We start from the raw sequence: 18,359 nt of genomic DNA, 5'->3' as shown, positions 1-18,359 counted from the left end.
GCTAAGCTGGGGTGGCTCCACTAATGTGTTGAACATCCCATACCAAAGAATATAAACTTCAAATGATGTGCTCCAGCACAGTTCTTTGACCTCCAATTATGGCGCGCTGACCCATAATAGCTAGTCTTCACAAAAATACAAAATGACTGTTTTATCTGTTGTGTAGTCTGTACGGAAAAGTTCTCGGAATAAAATGGGAGTGAGCGCTCAAATCCAATGGCTCTTTTATTTTCAAAAGAAAAAAAAAAAAAGAACTTCACGTAAGTATGTACAGTTTGTGCAAAAACATTTAAAGGTTTCAAGGACTTTACATTGTAAATTCAACCCCAAGGCACATACATGGAACAACATCAACATTTCATTATGAGAACAGAAATTCTTTACTTTGGTTCCTAAGAAACATCTCGGTGTGTGTCTTCTAACATAATGAGAAGCTGGGAAGGCAGAATATCTCAAAGGTCGCCATTTTACATGCTCTGTAAATTTTGCAGCTAACTCAGGTTTTCTAGACACGCCGTATCACAACCACTCGGTGGATGTTTGCTTTCAAATATACTTTTAAGTCTATGAACAAAATGATATGCAATGATGGTACTACATGCAAATATCAACACATTTGTGTTAATTGCTGACAAATAGCTGCAGTGAAAGACTCGCCTACAGGAAAGTGTGGTTAAAAAAAAGTTGACTTAAATCGAAGAAAAATTAAAAACAGCACAAACCAACACTGGCAGTCAGTCTGCATTCCATTGAGTTTAATTCCATTGGTCTCAGCATTGTGTTAAATGCTTCAACCATGTATTAAATTAGGAGTAATGCATACTGCAAAACAACCACTAAAGCGCTTTCCCAGCCTGGTTGAATCATTAACCACACCGTGTAAACGCTGAAGCTCTGGCAGTACGGATGAAAAGTCTCATTAGCTAGTGTGTGTGTGTGTGTGTGTGTGTGTGTGTGTGTGTCGTGCTTAGAAGTGCTGTTCGTATTGGCACAGTTATTGTCGCCACTGTGGCCCAAATGATGTGCTTTCAATCAGGGATTCTTGCTGCTGTCTCCTTATGTCTCATTCTGTGTTCTTTCTGTACGTCCTCCTCATCATTCAATCCTGCATAAAAAGGTAAGGCAAAATAATACTGTATAGCTCTGGTGGAGGAAATCTATTTTCTCAACCCGATTTCAAAATAAAATCCAAGGTGGAAATGTTCTGTTGCTTTTGTGCCGGATATTATGGTCTGTGGGTGCAGCATGTAGAGCAAACCACACAACGAACTGTTGGTTCAGAGCTTTATCAGCTATGCTTTACGATTGTTAAAGCAGGGCAGGTCAGGAACACTTGGTACGTCTTCTGGGTGGGCTGATACAGTATGTCTAGATTTGTAGAAAAAGTTCAACATAAAGTGGAGATGCTCTGATAACCACAGAAGACACTGATGAAAATAAACGATATATCTAAAATTGAATAACATCAGATGAGGAATTGAAATGTGTATTGTGCTGTTTGAAATAGTAACCTATAAACTTTTGGGAAAAATAACTACAGCTCAATTCTTTGCCAAAAACTGGGCAGGCATAATCAGACTCAATTCTTGATTAGCCTTGATTGGATTCAATTTCATTGAGCCCATGTCAGACAAACACAACAAGGCTACTTTGGTTTAATGAGAAAAACAATTTTGTGTAATACTTTGAACATAACACAAAATGATGTCTTACATTTTTAAAAATGGGGTGTGAAAAGTCTAGTTGCTACCGTATTGCTGGACTAGAAACCCCTCTCTATGTACAGAATACAGACTACGAGCCCTTTCCTTCCAAGCGCGCGTGAAGGTGTGCACAAAGAGTTAACACATTTTTTGCCCAGCGTGAGTTGGGTGCAGCCAAGTGAAAGTAAAGTGTACATATTTGTCTCCCTTTTTTTGGTGGAGGATTATGAAGAGAGTGGGTGGGGGAGCCGAGAGGTTAGGGTGGGAACTCCTAATCTTGGCTCCCTCAAAAGAAAATGTCAAATCAAATAGTGTCGTCTTGAGAACTCTCAACTCTTGCACGCAAGCACTGCTGCCAGAGTCCGTGAGCTGAAGGGCAGAGAAACTGCATTAATCGAGCCCATGCTGGGATCAGAGATATTGGTACAGGGAGGCAGACATCCAGAGAAGAGGAGGATGGTGGATCCATTCATTCCTAATGCCAGGAAGTGGAAAACAAACAAAACATTTTATAACCAAAAGAATGAGTGAAAATCATAATGAGCACTTTGCATTGTGGATGATCACAGGTTATTGTTTTGTTACTTCCCAAAAAGTCCAGTGAAAAGTTGCACAAGTTCAACATAAATGGCTCAAGTATTGTGTGTTGTCTCATCACATCGAAAAGCCCAGCCTGACAGACCACAATGGTGAAAAGCCGTATTATTTCACCACAAAGCACAGAGGACGCAATTAGTTTGAAATGATTCCACATCATTAAAGACACCCAATGAGCATTAACATTATAACAATGCTGTTTGAGCAATGTTATGGAGGGAATGGTGGTGGTAAGGATTTCTGTTGCTTTGTCTCCCCCCCCCCCCCCCTCCCCTGTTCTACACTATGCTGAGAGAAACTGCCCCCTTGTGGCCTCACATTCGTGCGCTGCACTCGAGGACAAACATTCTTTGTTGCTTTTTATGTTCATGTTAATCAAGTCGCTTCCAATTAATAGTGTGCAGAATATGACAAATCCTATTCAGTTTTCCAAAAACTGTCTGTTAACCAAGGCTTATATTGGCTGGGCTAACAAACAGAGCAAACACGATTTTAGAGTTAAAGGCAATTTGGGGATTTCTCTTCCACAATAACTCATAAAGCAAGTACCACTATTGTTTCCATGAATTGGAAAGTGCACTTTAGTTTTATTAACAACATGCCACCAGTGGTGCTCTTTTCCACAATGAGCTATTCAGTGCCATTTCCGCATCGATGACATTTTATGAACTTGGGAGGGTTTTGTGTCTCAAAAGCGCAAAAAGGCTTTTTTTTTTCTCTCTCTCTCTTTTTTTTTGCTTCTGTGGTTAGCAAAGGATCCCAGCCCTCAAAGTGCCCAACATTTTCCAAGGCTGACAGCATTTGCCAGACGCTACACCCAGGGTGCCGTGATTGTACAAATCTGTGTTCATGCACAGTATTGACCATTAAATCAAAAACCCTGCTCTTTATAAAAAAAGAAACACTTGGATCTCCTTTTTCTATGAATAAAAAAGATAGAGCATCCCACATTATTATCCACAGTATAAATTACTTCATAGACAGAACTTGGAAATATATATATATATATATATGTGTGTGTGTGTGTGTGTGTGTGTGTGTGTGTGTGTATGTATATATATATATATATATATATATATATATATATATTGTAGTTATATTTCACTAGAATTTTTTACATTTTTCTGTTATTGTCTACACAAACATTGTATGTGTGTATTGTGTGTATTGTCAAGCGTTTCTGGAGTTTGTGGGTGTGCCACTGCACTATTTGCCACAGCATCACGTGTGGCAAAACTCTGTACTCGGTACGTTGCTGCTCTTGCAGTAGGCTAAGCTGTTGTTACTGAGGTGACAGTCTCTAAAGCCAATCCCCCCATTGGGTGTGTAGATAGGCTGAATGCGGAAATCTCCCTTGAGCAGCTGCTCGTTGTTCAGCGCCACTATCTGGAAACTGGTCTCAGTCATCTCAAGAATGGAGTTATCCTTCTTGGTTCCAGCCTCACAGTAGTCGTCTTTTCTGCGACCTCGGTTGTATTTCCACTTGGTCGAAGATGACCGGCTCTTCCTGTGCATGTGCCAACAAAACAGGCTTAGTAGTGTTACTAAGATGATGAGGACCGCTCCGCCTATGATGCCAGCCATTAACAATGTGGAATTAACGCTCTCTTTCGGAGTTTGCCCTGAACCAGGAGACTTGGTTGGCAAGGCTGACTTGGTCCTGGCCTCAGAGCATATTGTATCCTCTCCGGGCCTATAGGAGTTATGAGTGTCCAATACATGCACACAGATCCGGTACACAGACCGGGGTTCCAGGTTGGTGAGGATGATATGCCGTTGGCCCCCACTCACTGTCCGTTCCTGCATCCCTTCATTTATTTGGCTTTGGCCCCGTTTAACCCAAGTGACCTTGTAGGCTGTGACGGTGAAATAGGAAGCCCAGCTCACCTCTATACTAGAAGAGTTAACCACATGGAAGGAAATCTGAAGGGGGTCCTCATAAGGAGGCAGGGGCCCTGGAGGATTGTTATAGATTGGGGGTAAGGGTGGAGAAGGCGAGTCAAAGTAGTCAGGAATCGATGTGGTTACAAGAGTGGAGATCACGGTGGTGAGAGGGGTGGTGGTGGGCGGAGGAGGAGGTGTCGAGCCAAGGGTTGGCCACGGTGGTTGGTCGCCATCGACTGGACATTCAATAATATCTAATGTGAGCTCACGGATTGCCATGCCACGCACCCTGTCTGGACTCTGACAAACGAACCCTCTGGCATTTATGGAGGAAGGCAATGACTTGAGCCACACCACCACCCATTTCACTGAACAGTCACAGCGCCATGGGTTATTTCGCACAATGAGATGCTTTAAGCTTGACAGGCTGTCAAATACACCCTGCGTGAGAGTCTGAAGTTGGTTGCTGGAAATATCCAACCTCTCCAGTCTATTTAAGTTTGCAAAAGCTGCTACTGGGATCTGGTCTATCTGGTTCTCCTGCAGGCTGAGTTTGACCAGGGACTGGCTAGGTAAAAGGGGAGGGGGGAAGGTGAGCGAGTTGCGGGCCAGTGCCAGTTCTCGGAGGCTGGCCAGTTCCTGGAATGTCCCAGGCGCAATGCCCTCATCCGTCAGCAGGTTCCCGTCCAGCAGGAGGCGCTGCAGATGCGTCACATTCTGGAAGGCCTCCTCTGCAATGACAGCGATTCTATTCTCATCCAATCGCAGCTCTTTCAAGTCCTCTGGGAGGCCAATGGGAACACTGCTTAAGTGGTTCTTGGTGAGGAAGAGGAGTTTGAGGTTTAGTGCCTCCCTAAAGGCCCCTTCTTCCACCCCCACAGTGGAGATGGAGTTGTCATCAAGGTGCAACTCCTCCAATCGAGTCAACTGTGCTAGGGCTGCCCTGGAGATTGTTTGAATATTGTTCTCCTGTAGATGCAGTACTCTGGTATTTTTGGGCAGATTGATGGGAAACTCATCGAGCTGATTGCCATAGAGATACACAGTCTCCACAGAGGCCAGATTGTGGAGTTCCACAGGAAAGCCAGCATTGTTGATCTGGTTGTTATGCAGGTAGAGGACCTTGAAGCCCTCCTGCATCCCCAGTGGCACAGATGTCAGGCTGCGTTCGTTGCAGTACACAAAGGATTTGTCACAACGACACTCTTCTGGGCAAGAGGCACCTGGGCTGAATTGCATTTGAAGGCTTAGTATTACAGTCAACCAAAATTGTAAGAATGAAGTCCAATCCTTATTCCAGGGTCCAGCCAGAAACTCCATAGTTGAAAATAAAAAAGGAATTTGGGAAACAAACTAGAAAAAGGGAGTGAAACAAACAATCTACATATAAATAGTGTATTAATCCCAAAAATATTCAAGTAAAAAAAAAGTCCACCACGGAGAGTCTGGTAATGATGTTGGTTGCTGGGAAATGATCAGGAAAGTATGGGAGTAATCCTGTAAATGCTAATCCTGGACTGAAGAGCAATGGTCTCATTAGTGGCAGCCGGTTCTATGACTGACTCCATCCATGCTGAGACGTCAGACCATAGCAGGACTCTTCACTGGTTGCGCCATGCAGAGCTCATCCAGGGCCCGTTTGAAGCCACGCGGCAGAGAGCCACCGCAGGCTCCATTCGTCTGTCCGTCACACACTGCTGCTGTTCCCCGAGTGGGGCACAGTCCAAGGAGGGTGACATTTGGAACCAGAGACCTGTGGGAAAACAAAGAAATGCTAGTATTTTCAGGGTGGTAAACCCCCCCCCCCCCCCCACGCATAAATCCACCACCCCGCACCAGCACCTCCACATTCACAGTTCTTTATCTCAGTGACGCACATGCACACAAGAACATGAACTGCCTCTCCTTCAACCTCACTATTTTTTATGATGTAGAATAGAACGACATAAGCGACAAACACATTGTTCACCCCTAATGTAAATTTATGCACTGGCTGATTAGAATGGAAAAGAAAGTTAAACCATCTGATAAATATTCAGAACAGCTCTTGCATATCCGGTATCACAGAAATAAAGGTTTTTTTTTGTCCCTTCGCACTCTGTCAAGTGAGGGAATAGAGATCAAGGACACACACACATGCGCGGGCTTGGGTTTGCAGAGGTTGGAAGAAATATTAGCGCTGCTTGGTTTTGAAAGACATCACTGAAGAAACAGGTTCTGTATATGGACTGTATATTCTATACATGGACAGAAAAATCAGCACAACTGCCTTTTTGTCCAGAACAAATTATGAGTAAATACGTTTTGTAAACAGCGAGGATGTTTTGCCAGTGGCCTATGAGAACCTTATTATTATTAATGTTATGCTTAGGCCATACTGCACCTTCATCAGACTCAAGAGTTAATAAGAGTGTGAATAATGGTATTGCAGGTGAAGCGCAAACAAAGAATGGGAAACACGCACACACACACAGAATTGCATAAGGGTTCCACCTCTCACTCCAGTGACATACACAAGTTGTCAAATGAAATGGGATTGCAAAGTAATTTAGTCTCTCCACCTGCAATAAATGATCGATACAGGCTATTTGTCACAACAGAGGGGTTTCTAGTAAAGCACAAGGCCACTTGTATTACTGAGGACCACAGATCCATTAGTCTAAGTTTTATGAGCCGTCAAACATTCTCTCTCGCCGTATATGATTGAAAGATTCTGCTTGTCATCGGTTGCTTGCAGCCTTACTGAAGCTCCACCCTGAGTCATTGATGGATAACACATAATTAAGGGAAGTATGGGGTGAATGTTAAGCACGGGGAAGGCCAAGAGTCGCATTCTGTTACATTTGGGGCTCTGCAAGCCAATTGGCCGCCGAATAATAAATAATCATCGTATTATTGTATGCATGATAGGGAACCCTACTGTTTTGATTTAGTGAAAATAATTCTGTTTCAATTCCCTGCAAGGGAGGCACTTGTATGGCTGCTTTGTGGGACGGACAGACAAACAATCCCTAGACACACATCTGTGATCTACTTTGCCAAATTGAAAGCGCTACTATATTTAATCAAATAAGCTGTGTGGAGCGTAAGCAACCAACGTGAGGCGATACAACGTGCTGCCACAGCAGCGCAAACATGCAGCACAAGGCGAATGCATCCACATTATTATTATTGCTGCAGTCACAAAAAGCCAAATAAAACACGCCAACTATTCTCAAAACAGAATTGAATATTACAGAGAAACAAAACCCTGATGGACAAATAGAAGAAAGAGTTTTCGGTTGAGAAAAAAAAAGACTTTTCCTCCCACCAGTGTTCTATCCCCCCCTTATTAAATTTTCAGGCGAGTGAGCACATATTCGCACCTCCAGATGAGCGCTCTGATACGTGGTCAGGACAATCGGATTAGAAGTGGATTTACTGGGGGAAACGCAATTAAAAGTTGAAAACGGTGAAGGTATTTAAGAGGCGATAAGAGGCGGATCAGGCATACTTCAAAGGTTGCCCGGTGAACGGTGTTCATTCGGATGGAATATTTCTAAGAGCAGTTGAAAGGCGTGAGGTGCATAGAGAGTGCAATCTCCATGGGCTCAGACACTTTAGGAGTAGTAATCTTCAATTCGGTTGAATTTAAAAAAAAAAAAAAAAGGAAATACAATCTATAATACTAATAATAAAATCAATGCAATAACAAAGCACGCATTTAAAAATGAATACATAGTCCTACCTGTATTCTATTTTTGCAGAGATAATGTTTATTTCGCCTATGTAGGGGCATTTGACAAAATTGCACATTTATAAAAGTAAAAATTCGTAAATCATGATTTCTTTGGCAGTGATGACGACACCGGTACCTCTGTCGAGTCGTTATCCGGGTTGCCCCCAAGCCGCGACTGTGTCCAACTTTTCTCCCTCCTCACAGTCTCCTTTCATGCAGTCCTGCTGGATGATCGTGCGTAAAGGTCCGTCTGGTGCCGCTTTAGCCAGGAGGTTCCGACCAAGCGTCGTAGCAGCATATTTTCTATCCTTCCTTCCTTTGTTTTTTTGTAGTGTTGCCAGCCGTTTTAACTCGACACGGAGCGAGGGCGGCAGAATACAGGGCGACGTTCGCAGCTCCCACTGCTCCCCGTCCACTCAAGCACAACCGCGAGGACCCACTCGTGGAAGTGTCCGCCGCCTGATTTGTCACGGGCCATGACAGCTGGCTGCGTCCGCCCGATGCGCTCTTTCAGTGCGCCTCTACTTCCACGTTATTGTTTCTCGCACAAGACTTGTCCGGAGTTGTTTTCTTAGATGGATCCAGTTGATAGTGCGACGTGTGCGCTCCTTGCGCCTCTCTCTCTTTCTCAGTCTCCTGCTCCCTCCCCCCTCTTTCTCTCTCTCTCTCTCTCTCTCTCTCTCCGTCAGTCCCTCCCCTCATCAGAATAAAGAATGCATATCCCCCAGCAGCCCCCGTGATAACTGTGAGCCACAGATCTTCCCTGCTGTCCTCACAATGCAGAAAATAGTTTTGTCTCTCAACACACTAAAGTACATGCCATTAGGCGGTCTATAGCTTAACAATGACGTGGGCACTCCTTTGAATTGATTTGACATCATATCCTTCATAGAAAACTCCACTGGAGCTTTTCTTTGCATCACTTTACCCTCAAACTAAGGATTCCCAAACTTGTTTTCAGTTTAAGGGACAATTTCCTGGGAACCAATCTTTTGAAAATACATCACCATTGACATATTGCACTGTGTAATTTATACTCCGAGCATTTTACAATATATTTGGGATTTTTTTTTTTTTGCCTGAGTTAATCCTTTCTCCCCCATGCCATGCTGCTTTTTTTTTATTTCCTCCGAGAGGGAAACACGAATATTACATTCTCTTAGCTCTGTACTGTCAACATTTTCCACACTGATCGACATTGATCCACACTGATCTTATTCCAGACTTTCTATTGTTCCACTATAACTTGTTAAACATGGTGATTCTACTTTTGGAACACTGGGAGCGCTACTGGTCCTCAGGTCAGAGGGCACAAATACTTTTGGCCCTGTGCGCAACATTACACACTACCAAGCACCAAACCAAGAATTTTGGGAATGATTGCTTTTCAGGGTTTGTACATTGACTCAAATTGATAGATTTCATGGTGTTTTGGTAAAACATATATTAATTTTATTATATTAATATACATTCACTGCGATTGGCTGGCAACCAGTTCAGGGTGTACCCCGCCTCATGCCCGATGATAGCAGGTATAGGCTCCAGCACGCCCGCGACCCCTGTGAGGATAAGCGGCTCAGAAAATGGATGGATGGAATATATATTCATGTAATAACACCTAATAAGACAAATATGTCTTACAATATAAAATATTGTGGTTGCATGTGTTAAACTAACCATATTATTGGCAGTCAAATGGCGACCTATAAAAATTCAGATGCACAATCCGTTGCAGCATATAAAAACTGAAATTAACAAAAACATTTTAACAAATTATCTTCATTATTACAACTGTTATATTATGATTCTTGACTGGGATGTAAACTCAAAAGTATTAAGCTCAAATTGCAGCAATTTTAACAATTGTTTAAAATATGATTAACTGAATTTGTGCGTTACTTTAACCCTTTAAAGAAAGCATAGAGTAGTTACAGTGGGGCAAAAAAGTATTTAGTCAGCCACCAATTGTGCAAGTTCTCCCACTTAAAAAGATGAGAGAGGCCTGTAATTTCCATCATAGATATAACCCATATGAGAGACAAAATGAGAGAGAAAAATCCAGAAACATTGTCTGATTTTTTAAAGAATTTATTAGTAAATTATAGTGGAAAAGAAGTATTTGGTCACCTACAAACAAGATTTCTGGATTTCTGGCTATCACAGACCTGTAACTTCTTCAAGAGGCTCCTCTGTCCTCCACTCGTTACCTGCATTAATGACACACATTGGAACTTGTTATCAGTATAAAAGACACCTGTCCCCAACTTCAAACAGTCACACTCCAAACTCCACTATGGCCAAGACCAAAGAGCTGTCAAAGGACACCAGAAACAAAATTGTAGACCTGCACCAGGCTGGGAAGACTGAATCAGCAATAGGTAAGCAGCTTGGTGTGAAGAAATCAACTGTGGGAGCAATTATGAGAAAATGGAAGACATACAAGACCAGTGATAATCTCCCTCGATCTGGGGCTCCACGCAAGATCTCACCCCGTTGGGTCAAAATGCTCACAAGAACGGTGAACAAAAATCCCAGAACCACACGGGGGGACCTAGTGAATGACCTGCAGAAAGCTGGGACCAAAGTAACAAAGGCTACCGTCAGTAAAACCATACGCCGCCAGGGACTCAAATCCTGCAGTGCCAGACGTGTCCCTCTGCTTAAGCCAGTACATGTCCAGGCCCGTCTGAAGTTTGCTAGAGACCATTTGGATGATCCAGAAGAGGTTTGGGAGAATGTCATATGGTCAGACGAAGCCAAAATATAACTTTTTGGTGTTTGGAGGAGAAAGAATACTGAGTTGCATCCAAAGAACACCGTATCTACTGTAAAGGATAGGGGTGGAAACATAATGCTTTAGGGCTGTTTTTCTGCAAAGGCACCATGGATGACTGATCCCTGTAAAGGAAAGAATGAATGGGCTCATTTATCGTGAGATTTTGAGCGAAAACCTCCTACCATTAGCAAGGGCATTGAAGATGAAATGTTGCTGGGTCTTTCAGCATGACAATGATCCCAAACACACCGCCCGGGCAACGAAGGAGTGGCTTCGTAAGAAGCATTTCAAGGTCCTGGTGTGGCCAAGCCAGTCTCCAGATCTCAACCCCATAGAAAATCTTTCGACTGAGTTGAAAGTATGTGTTGCCCAGTAATAGCACCAAAACATCACTGCTCTTGAGGAGCTCTGCATGGAGGAATGGGCCAAAATACCAGCAACAGTGTGTGAAAACCTTGTGAAGACTTACAGAAAACATTTGATCTCAGTCATTGCCAACAAAGGGTATACAACAATGTATTAAGATTAACTTTTGTTATTGACCAAATACTTATTTTCCACCATAATTTGCTAATAAATTCTTTAAAAATCGGACAGTGATTTTCTGGATTTTTTTTTTCTTCTCATTTTGTCTCTCATAGGTGAGGTATACCTATGATGAAAATTACATGCCTCTCTCATCTTTTTACGTGGGAGAACTTGCAGTATAATTCAAAATTTATCAACATTTATTATAATTATTGGCCCTAAAATTTCAAAGCTGAAAATGTAAACTACAGTGGGTCAAACAGAATTAGCCGAAAGCATGCAGAGTGAACTTGCAGGCATGTATGCAGTACTTAAATTTTAAATGCTTGGCTTGGTCTTTACATTCCAAATACAAGACTATAGACTCATCCTTTATGTTTGCGCAATTTGTCATATTGCCATTTGGTATGAAAATGTTAAGATACATTTATTCTTTCATATGAACATTTTCCAAGGTATTTCTACATAAAAACATTGTGAAAACTGATGTTTTTCAAGCAGAATTCAAACGAAGCAACATGTAATCTTTCAGGCAAATGTGGTAAAGTTAACTTGCGGGAATGTGCGGCTTGTGTGTTCAGCATTCAGCCATTCATCATCTATAGTGTTTGAGAAATGAAGCTGTGCATCTTTGAGCAACATGAAAGAGAGTTCAGAATAAGTTCATTTACATGAGAAACTTTTATGTTGTCATATAACGTCCCTGACGTTAACGATGGTAAGACTTTTTGGTGCCCATGTTATTATAGATGGTAAAGATGTTAGACTGTGTTTGTTATGTCAATGGTGAGCTCTTTCGTGCTTGCGATGTGAGATGAACTGTTTAGTGTTTGTGATGTTTAACATCTTTTGTTCACAGCTTTTCTTATAGGATAATAGCATGGCAGTGTTGGATGCACCCACATTTATACACATACAGTAAATTATGCACACTGGCCTTGGGTTAACTCAATGGTTCCTAAAGGCAGGATATACAATTTTTTAAAATGCTAGCACGATTTGAATCTAGCTAATCTTCGTCACCGTGCACCGCACCGCCCCCGCCCAGCCACCTCACATGTCTGCACAAAGAAATGTTCTCAGCTCACTCAATGACAAAGAACCAGGAAGACAGCGGCCCGTCGCGCTCTGCTGCCCGCCTCAGAATGCTCCTCAGTTGGCCAGGCAACTGCGACGAGCCACTGGAGGAACGAGGAAGGACCTGTGTCCCCCTTGCCTGCAGCCAACCTCACACAAGAGTGCACTGTGAGCACCAACATTACAGAACATGTTGCAGGTGAGCTGTCCAATTTTTTGAAACGTACAATCAAACAAAAGTATAAAAAATTCAATCAATATACCTGACGACTCAGTGAGAACAGTGACATGAAGTAAGCGCTGGTTTTCCAAACTCAGCCATGCAGTTGTCCGTGTATAGGATTCACACCAGTGTTATATATCTTTACCTTTGATTTGAAGTAGAGAGCTGCTCAAGTCCTTCTTTTTATCTTTTGTTGCAAGCCATAGTTAAATAATAAGGCCAAGAAAATATAATAGTCTACACTGAAAAAGGCTGTGGTGCGTCCTCGCGAGCCTCCGTGTGCGCAGCGGGCGTGTGCAAATCATTTACGGACTATTTGGTCATGCCACCTGTCACAACACTCTGATTGGCTTTTTTTATTCCACCATATCCAGTTCTAAAATAATAATTAAAATAGAGGCATTAGATGGGGCCATATAGGGTGATTTTTTTTTTCAAACAGATAGACAGTTTTAACATATGTACTGTATGTTTTATTTTGAAAACGGCAAACTATACCTTTAAAGGGGTTATATTATGGAAAATTTAATTTTTAAATACTTGTATATTCTGGAGTGCCTCCCCAACCATCAAGTGTGAAATTAAACAACCGAGTAACTCATCCATCCATCCATTTTCCAAACTGATTATCCTCACTAGGGTGTGCTGGCGTCTATCTCAGCTAACTTCGGGCGAGAGGCAGGGTACACAGGGTCGCAAGCCAATCGCAGGGCACCCAAGTAAGACAGTTTTCACAAATGCCTATTTCTGAAAAGGTGTTTTGTGCGTGAGTAATTTTGACTTCTGAATTGTTGAACAGTTGGTAGCCTGTTTCGGGATGTCAACAATTCTGTTTTGCGGTGTTTCTAGGACTTCAACATTTTCCTTGTGCCAATAAGAGAAATGACAGAAAAGTTATTTTGCAAAGATTACCTTTTTTTAAGCCCAATAGCTATTTTCTTTTTCACTAAGCCATGAAGTCTGCAGTGACCACCGTATATTCCGTCCATCCATTTTCCATACCCCTTATTCACACTTGCGGGTATGCTGGAGACTATCCCAGCTATCTTTGGGCAAGAGTCGGGGGTAAACACTGAACTGGTCGCCAGCCAATCGCAGGGCACGTAAACAACCATTCGCACTCACATTCATACCTACGGACAATTTAGAATGTTCAATTAACCTACCATGCATGTTTTGGGGATGTGGGAGTAAACCGGAATACCCGGAGAAAACCCATGCAGGCACAGGGAGAACATGCAAACTCTACACAGGCGAGGCCGGATTTGAACTTCAGAACTCTGAGGCAGATGTGCTAACCAGTTGCTCACCGTGCCATATATTTAACTTAGGTATTCCCTTCACTTGGTTAACAATGTGAAGATTGCCTCAGTTGACTAGCTTCACTCACCAGTGGGGAAATACATTCAACACCTTCTCAAGCTCTGACATGTTAAATACACGCTATGGATTTTTGGACTATCTGGTTCCAACTGGAGAAATATTTAAAAACTTGTCTGTCTCGATCAGGCAACATTATTATTATTTTTTTTTGAAAGCCTTGCTAATGAAAAAAAAAATTATATTCTGCACCCTATCCTTTTGAGGGTTGCAGGAGCTGGAGCTGGACCTGCTGGCACACCACATCTGTGAATGGCCACCAGTCAAATAAAAAGCGTATATGGAGACACTGAGTGGGAACTGAATCCACTCGCTCAACTAATGAGAATGCAGAACACAGCTTTCGTTTATGTACAAGCACACTTCACAACCAACTTTTAAACACAAAGGAAACACACGCTTGTCAAAACATTTGAAGGTAACTCAATGTGTTGTTGAAGTCAGTAAAATATGTTCAGTTATGCTCAGCAAATATGTAAGAGCCTCATTTGACAAATGTAAAAATTCCTATTTTGCAGTACCATTATATTGATACTATCCTTCTAATTTGTGCATCACACTTATTAAACTGCTGTGTCCTCTGTTAAAAAGGTCACGGAGCACTGTTTTGAGGGTCAGAAATGCTCACAGGAGCCATATGTTCCTTGGAGGTCAAGAGGTGTACATTTCTGATCTGTCATTAGTTAACGAACACTATTGACACGTCATTATGACTTTCATTGACCTACCTTAGTGTATAATAACCCTTCACTAGTGTAACGACAAATCATGAGTCCTTTTTCAAATCACCAGTTAAGCATATTTCCCAATATTATTTTGAATTGGGAAAAAAGGCTAAGAATTTGAAGCTCCATATTTTATTATCTATAATTGCACTGCTTTAACTGATGTTTTAGTTTTTTTGCCATTGTATGACTTCAGTATTGGTATCAAGGTACTGAATTTAAAAATTAAATCTGTACAAATCTGAATTTTGCTAATGTTACAATTTTATTGAGTCTCACTGTTTGCCTTAATTTCAGCTGTCATGTCCCTGCCATGCATGGCTGTGCAGGCTGTAGTCTAAATTCAATTCCTTCATAAAAGGAGCTTTCGCCTGACGCATGAATTATTGATAGTGTAAATTTAGAGGAAACAGTCTATTTTTATTTTTGCCTTGATGGACATGTTTGGCAGTGGGCTGCTAGGATCTTTATGATGTAGAATTTGTGTCATTCTTTGGCATATGAATAAAATGGACCCAGAAAATCATTATTTTGTAGACATACTTGTACAAAAGCCAATTTACCCATTGTGCTTATTTACCGTGGTTTCATGGGTTTGATCTAAATCGATTTGATCTGATCTAACCACAACCATGTTAAATAATCCATGACAATGGTTGTATTTACATCCACAACTGTGAGCAGACTGTTGTAGAAGGGCTGAAGGAAACCAGGGAACTAAATACATGCAAACTGATCAGACAACAAGGAACACCTGGACAAGACGAGCGGATGGAGGGAGCTGATTGGTTGACACAAGGTAGGGTTGACGAGAGAACAGGTGGAGACAAAAACAACAAGCAAAAAGGACATGAAGATGTGAGAGGAAAACTTGACAAAACGAGACAAACTAAATTCAATCAAGAACAATCGGCCATAGTTTGGATTATATAGGCTTGTATGAGCAATTTCTGATTAATTTGGTGTCATATTTTCTGGTGACATCTCAGAGACATATTCATGAAGAGAGCGCAAGCAATATTTTGGTCTCCCGGGTCCCAGAGTCGCCGCGACTGATCAGTCTCGGCAGTCTTGGCAATATGTCCGCCAGGGAGAGAGACCCTTTAATCACTACCAGTCCTCCATGTTAAAATGGATGTTTGAATTCAACAGCCGTCCATTTGAATTCAACAGCCGTCCATGGCAGTGAATGAGTTAAATCTGTTACTGTTTACTTTTGACCTTAAGGATAAGATTAATCAGAAAAGTATGAGTATTGCCATAATTGGGTTAATACTAGATTAGTATTGATGTCAATGCAAAAAAGCAACCATAAAATATTTATTTTAAGGAAACAATTTTAAGGGTGAGAACCATACGTTACAAACACAAGAGATATTTTCAGTCAATAACCTGTAATTTCAGTGGAAATTCCCTTTCTTTGCTGCGCCTGGAGAGCTTTGGTGTGGCATATTTACTCTGCACGCTTCTGCACCTTGATAAAACTGCAGATACACAAGATCCTGACATATGCAAAGCTGATGTCCGTTTTTTCCACTCCAAACTGTTAATGGAGGGCAGAGAAAAGGGGGGAGTCAACTTAGATATGCAGATATGTTTATCCCTTGGTCAAATTCATTACCTTCCCGAGAGACATCATTAGCTTATCCAATTCCTCTCTGCATTTATTTTCATCTGGACACTGCAAAACACTTCAAAAGGTGCCAGCCAAATTAGTGTTACAAGAAAAGTAGAAATCCCTGCACGTATCTTATACTTAACAAACTGTGGGAAATGATGGCAGAATTGCTGAAGCCATCATATAAGGCATTTGCTTTGGAGATTTTAGTGGTTTAACAATATGCTGATTATGTATAGAGTAGGGTGGCACGTTGGCACGCCAGTGACTAGCACATCCGCCTCACAAATCTTGAGGTTGGGGATTCGAATCCGGGCTAAGGCCTTCCGGTGTGGAGCATGTTCTACCCGTGCTTGCATGGGTTTTCTCAGGGTACTTCCTCCCACAAGCTCAGAGTCAGATTATTGTACCAGCGTTTCCCCTCCTACGTCAAAAATGTATAGTTTTATTGCTTTTTTGTATTCATTGAGATATTTTCTGGCCCAAAATAAATATACGGTTAACCTCATGTAGCTTTCAGGACTTTGTCCATTTGATTGAACAAATAAACCCTCTTTGCAGTCAATAGAGCATAAGATCAACGGTGGGCCTCCATATTTGCAACTTGGCATCAAACGGTATATCTACGTTTCTCGCAAATTTAGTTAGTAAGATCTCAGAGAAAATGTACAAAATTGTTATTTTTTCCCATTCATTTTTCTATGAAATTCTATACATCAACTTTGGCCTAAGTTTGCACATGCACACTGAGGGATGTGACTTTCATCTTGTACCTTCAGGGGTCACACCAGTGAGTCACTTGGATGATTTGTTTGGCATAGTTTTTACACCAGATGCTCTTCTCGATGCAACCCTCCCATTTATCTGGGCTTGGGGCTGGCAGTTGACTGAGTATTGGGGCACTGGCAAGAAATCATACCTGCGCTGTCTGCATGTGAGGCAGCTGCATGTACCACTATACTATACTAGACTAGTCTTGTGAACACGATTACGTATACACAAAACTATATTGATAGGACTATAACCATTTTTTGAGCCCTGTCTAAAGGCTGAATCTGGGTCATTGCATGGAATGATAGTGAAGGCAGCCTTGTGAGTTATAGTGCTAGATAAAGTCCTGACATAATTCTTCCCTATGCTGAAGCCAGCCTGTAAAAACATTTGACTACAAGTAAGCCCCTGTAGTTCGGTAGCAGGAGGGGTGAGGGATAGGAAACATGCAGAGGGCGGTGTTGGTGTAGTAGTTTCGAAGGAAAAGGCAATGGAGCTGAAATGGCTTAGAAGAGGACAGGATGAGAGGATTGTGGATTACGGGCATTTTTGACATGAGGCACCGAATTCATCCTTGTCTTCCTAAGATTTAATACTCAAGCTGGCTGCTTAGCAACACACGCAGCAATTGTCCGGCAACGCCTATATATTGGCCATTATTTTGCTGAACTTTGCATCTCTGCAACAATATACAAATAATAAACTTCAAAGGATCCATGGACAGCATCTGTTTGAGTCTCCATGACTGTATTACACTTTGTTCCTCTCAACGGAACTCATAGGATCGAACACAATCTGTTCCAGACGCTGGTTGACCTCTGTTCAGATTCTGAAACATTTTTTCAATCGCAAGAGTGGAAATAATCAGTTGGAAACACCATCAAACTGTTGGAATCGTAAAACATTTACTTCTCTTACTTGTATTTTTAAAGTAAAATTTGAACATTCCTATTTCTTTGCATTGCAAAGATTTTCTGTGCCCCAAATATCTTTAATTATCAATTGTTAAAAAAAGTTAAATGCAGCGAAGAAACACATGAACTTGGATAAGAGACGACACATTTGCGTTGAAGGTGGGTCCGCTTACTTCATGTGACCTACGTCGATTATATTCTGATTTTGGAATACGTGTACAATAAAGTCACAAAAAGCAAAATACACATCCAGTTAATCATTCATTATTCACTCAGGTATGCAAACGTCGAACGTGACTTCATGCATGAGGTTTTGTTTTTTTTGAACGCTGAAGAACTGTCTGACTTAAAAGGCAGATTGTTCATCACAATGCGAATAGTATGACCTGACAATATATTTAACTGTAGTAATTTTCAGATACCTATTCATCTAGTCAAGCAAACT

General features: G+C 41.7%; 1 protein-coding gene across 2 annotated transcripts in view; it reads right to left on the bottom strand.

Moving 5' to 3' along the window:
• Window positions 1-2,555: 2,555 nt before the first annotated feature.
• The window catches only part of flrt2 (fibronectin leucine rich transmembrane protein 2), a 52,971-nt gene continuing 37,167 nt past the window's right edge, over window positions 2,556-18,359 (bottom strand). Inside the window, exons 1-2 of one of the 2 annotated variants that reach the window (XM_061704835.1) lie at window positions 8,039-8,520; window positions 2,556-5,937 (exon numbers count right to left, since the gene is read on the bottom strand). In XM_061704835.1, the coding sequence (XP_061560819.1) occupies window positions 3,522-5,504 (1,983 nt within the window). In that variant the 5' untranslated portion in view covers window positions 5,505-5,937; window positions 8,039-8,520 and the 3' untranslated portion in view covers window positions 2,556-3,521. Of the gene's footprint in view, window positions 5,938-8,038; window positions 8,521-18,359 lie in introns of those variants that run through there. The other variant, XM_061704836.1, reaches the window with a different exon arrangement.

Source organism: Phycodurus eques, chromosome 18, assembly GCF_024500275.1.
Source record: "Phycodurus eques isolate BA_2022a chromosome 18, UOR_Pequ_1.1, whole genome shotgun sequence".
Lineage (NCBI taxonomy): Eukaryota > Metazoa > Chordata > Actinopteri > Syngnathiformes > Syngnathidae > Phycodurus > Phycodurus eques.
The sequence above is the reverse complement of the archived record's forward strand: the minus strand, read 5'-3'. Positions and strand labels throughout refer to the sequence as shown.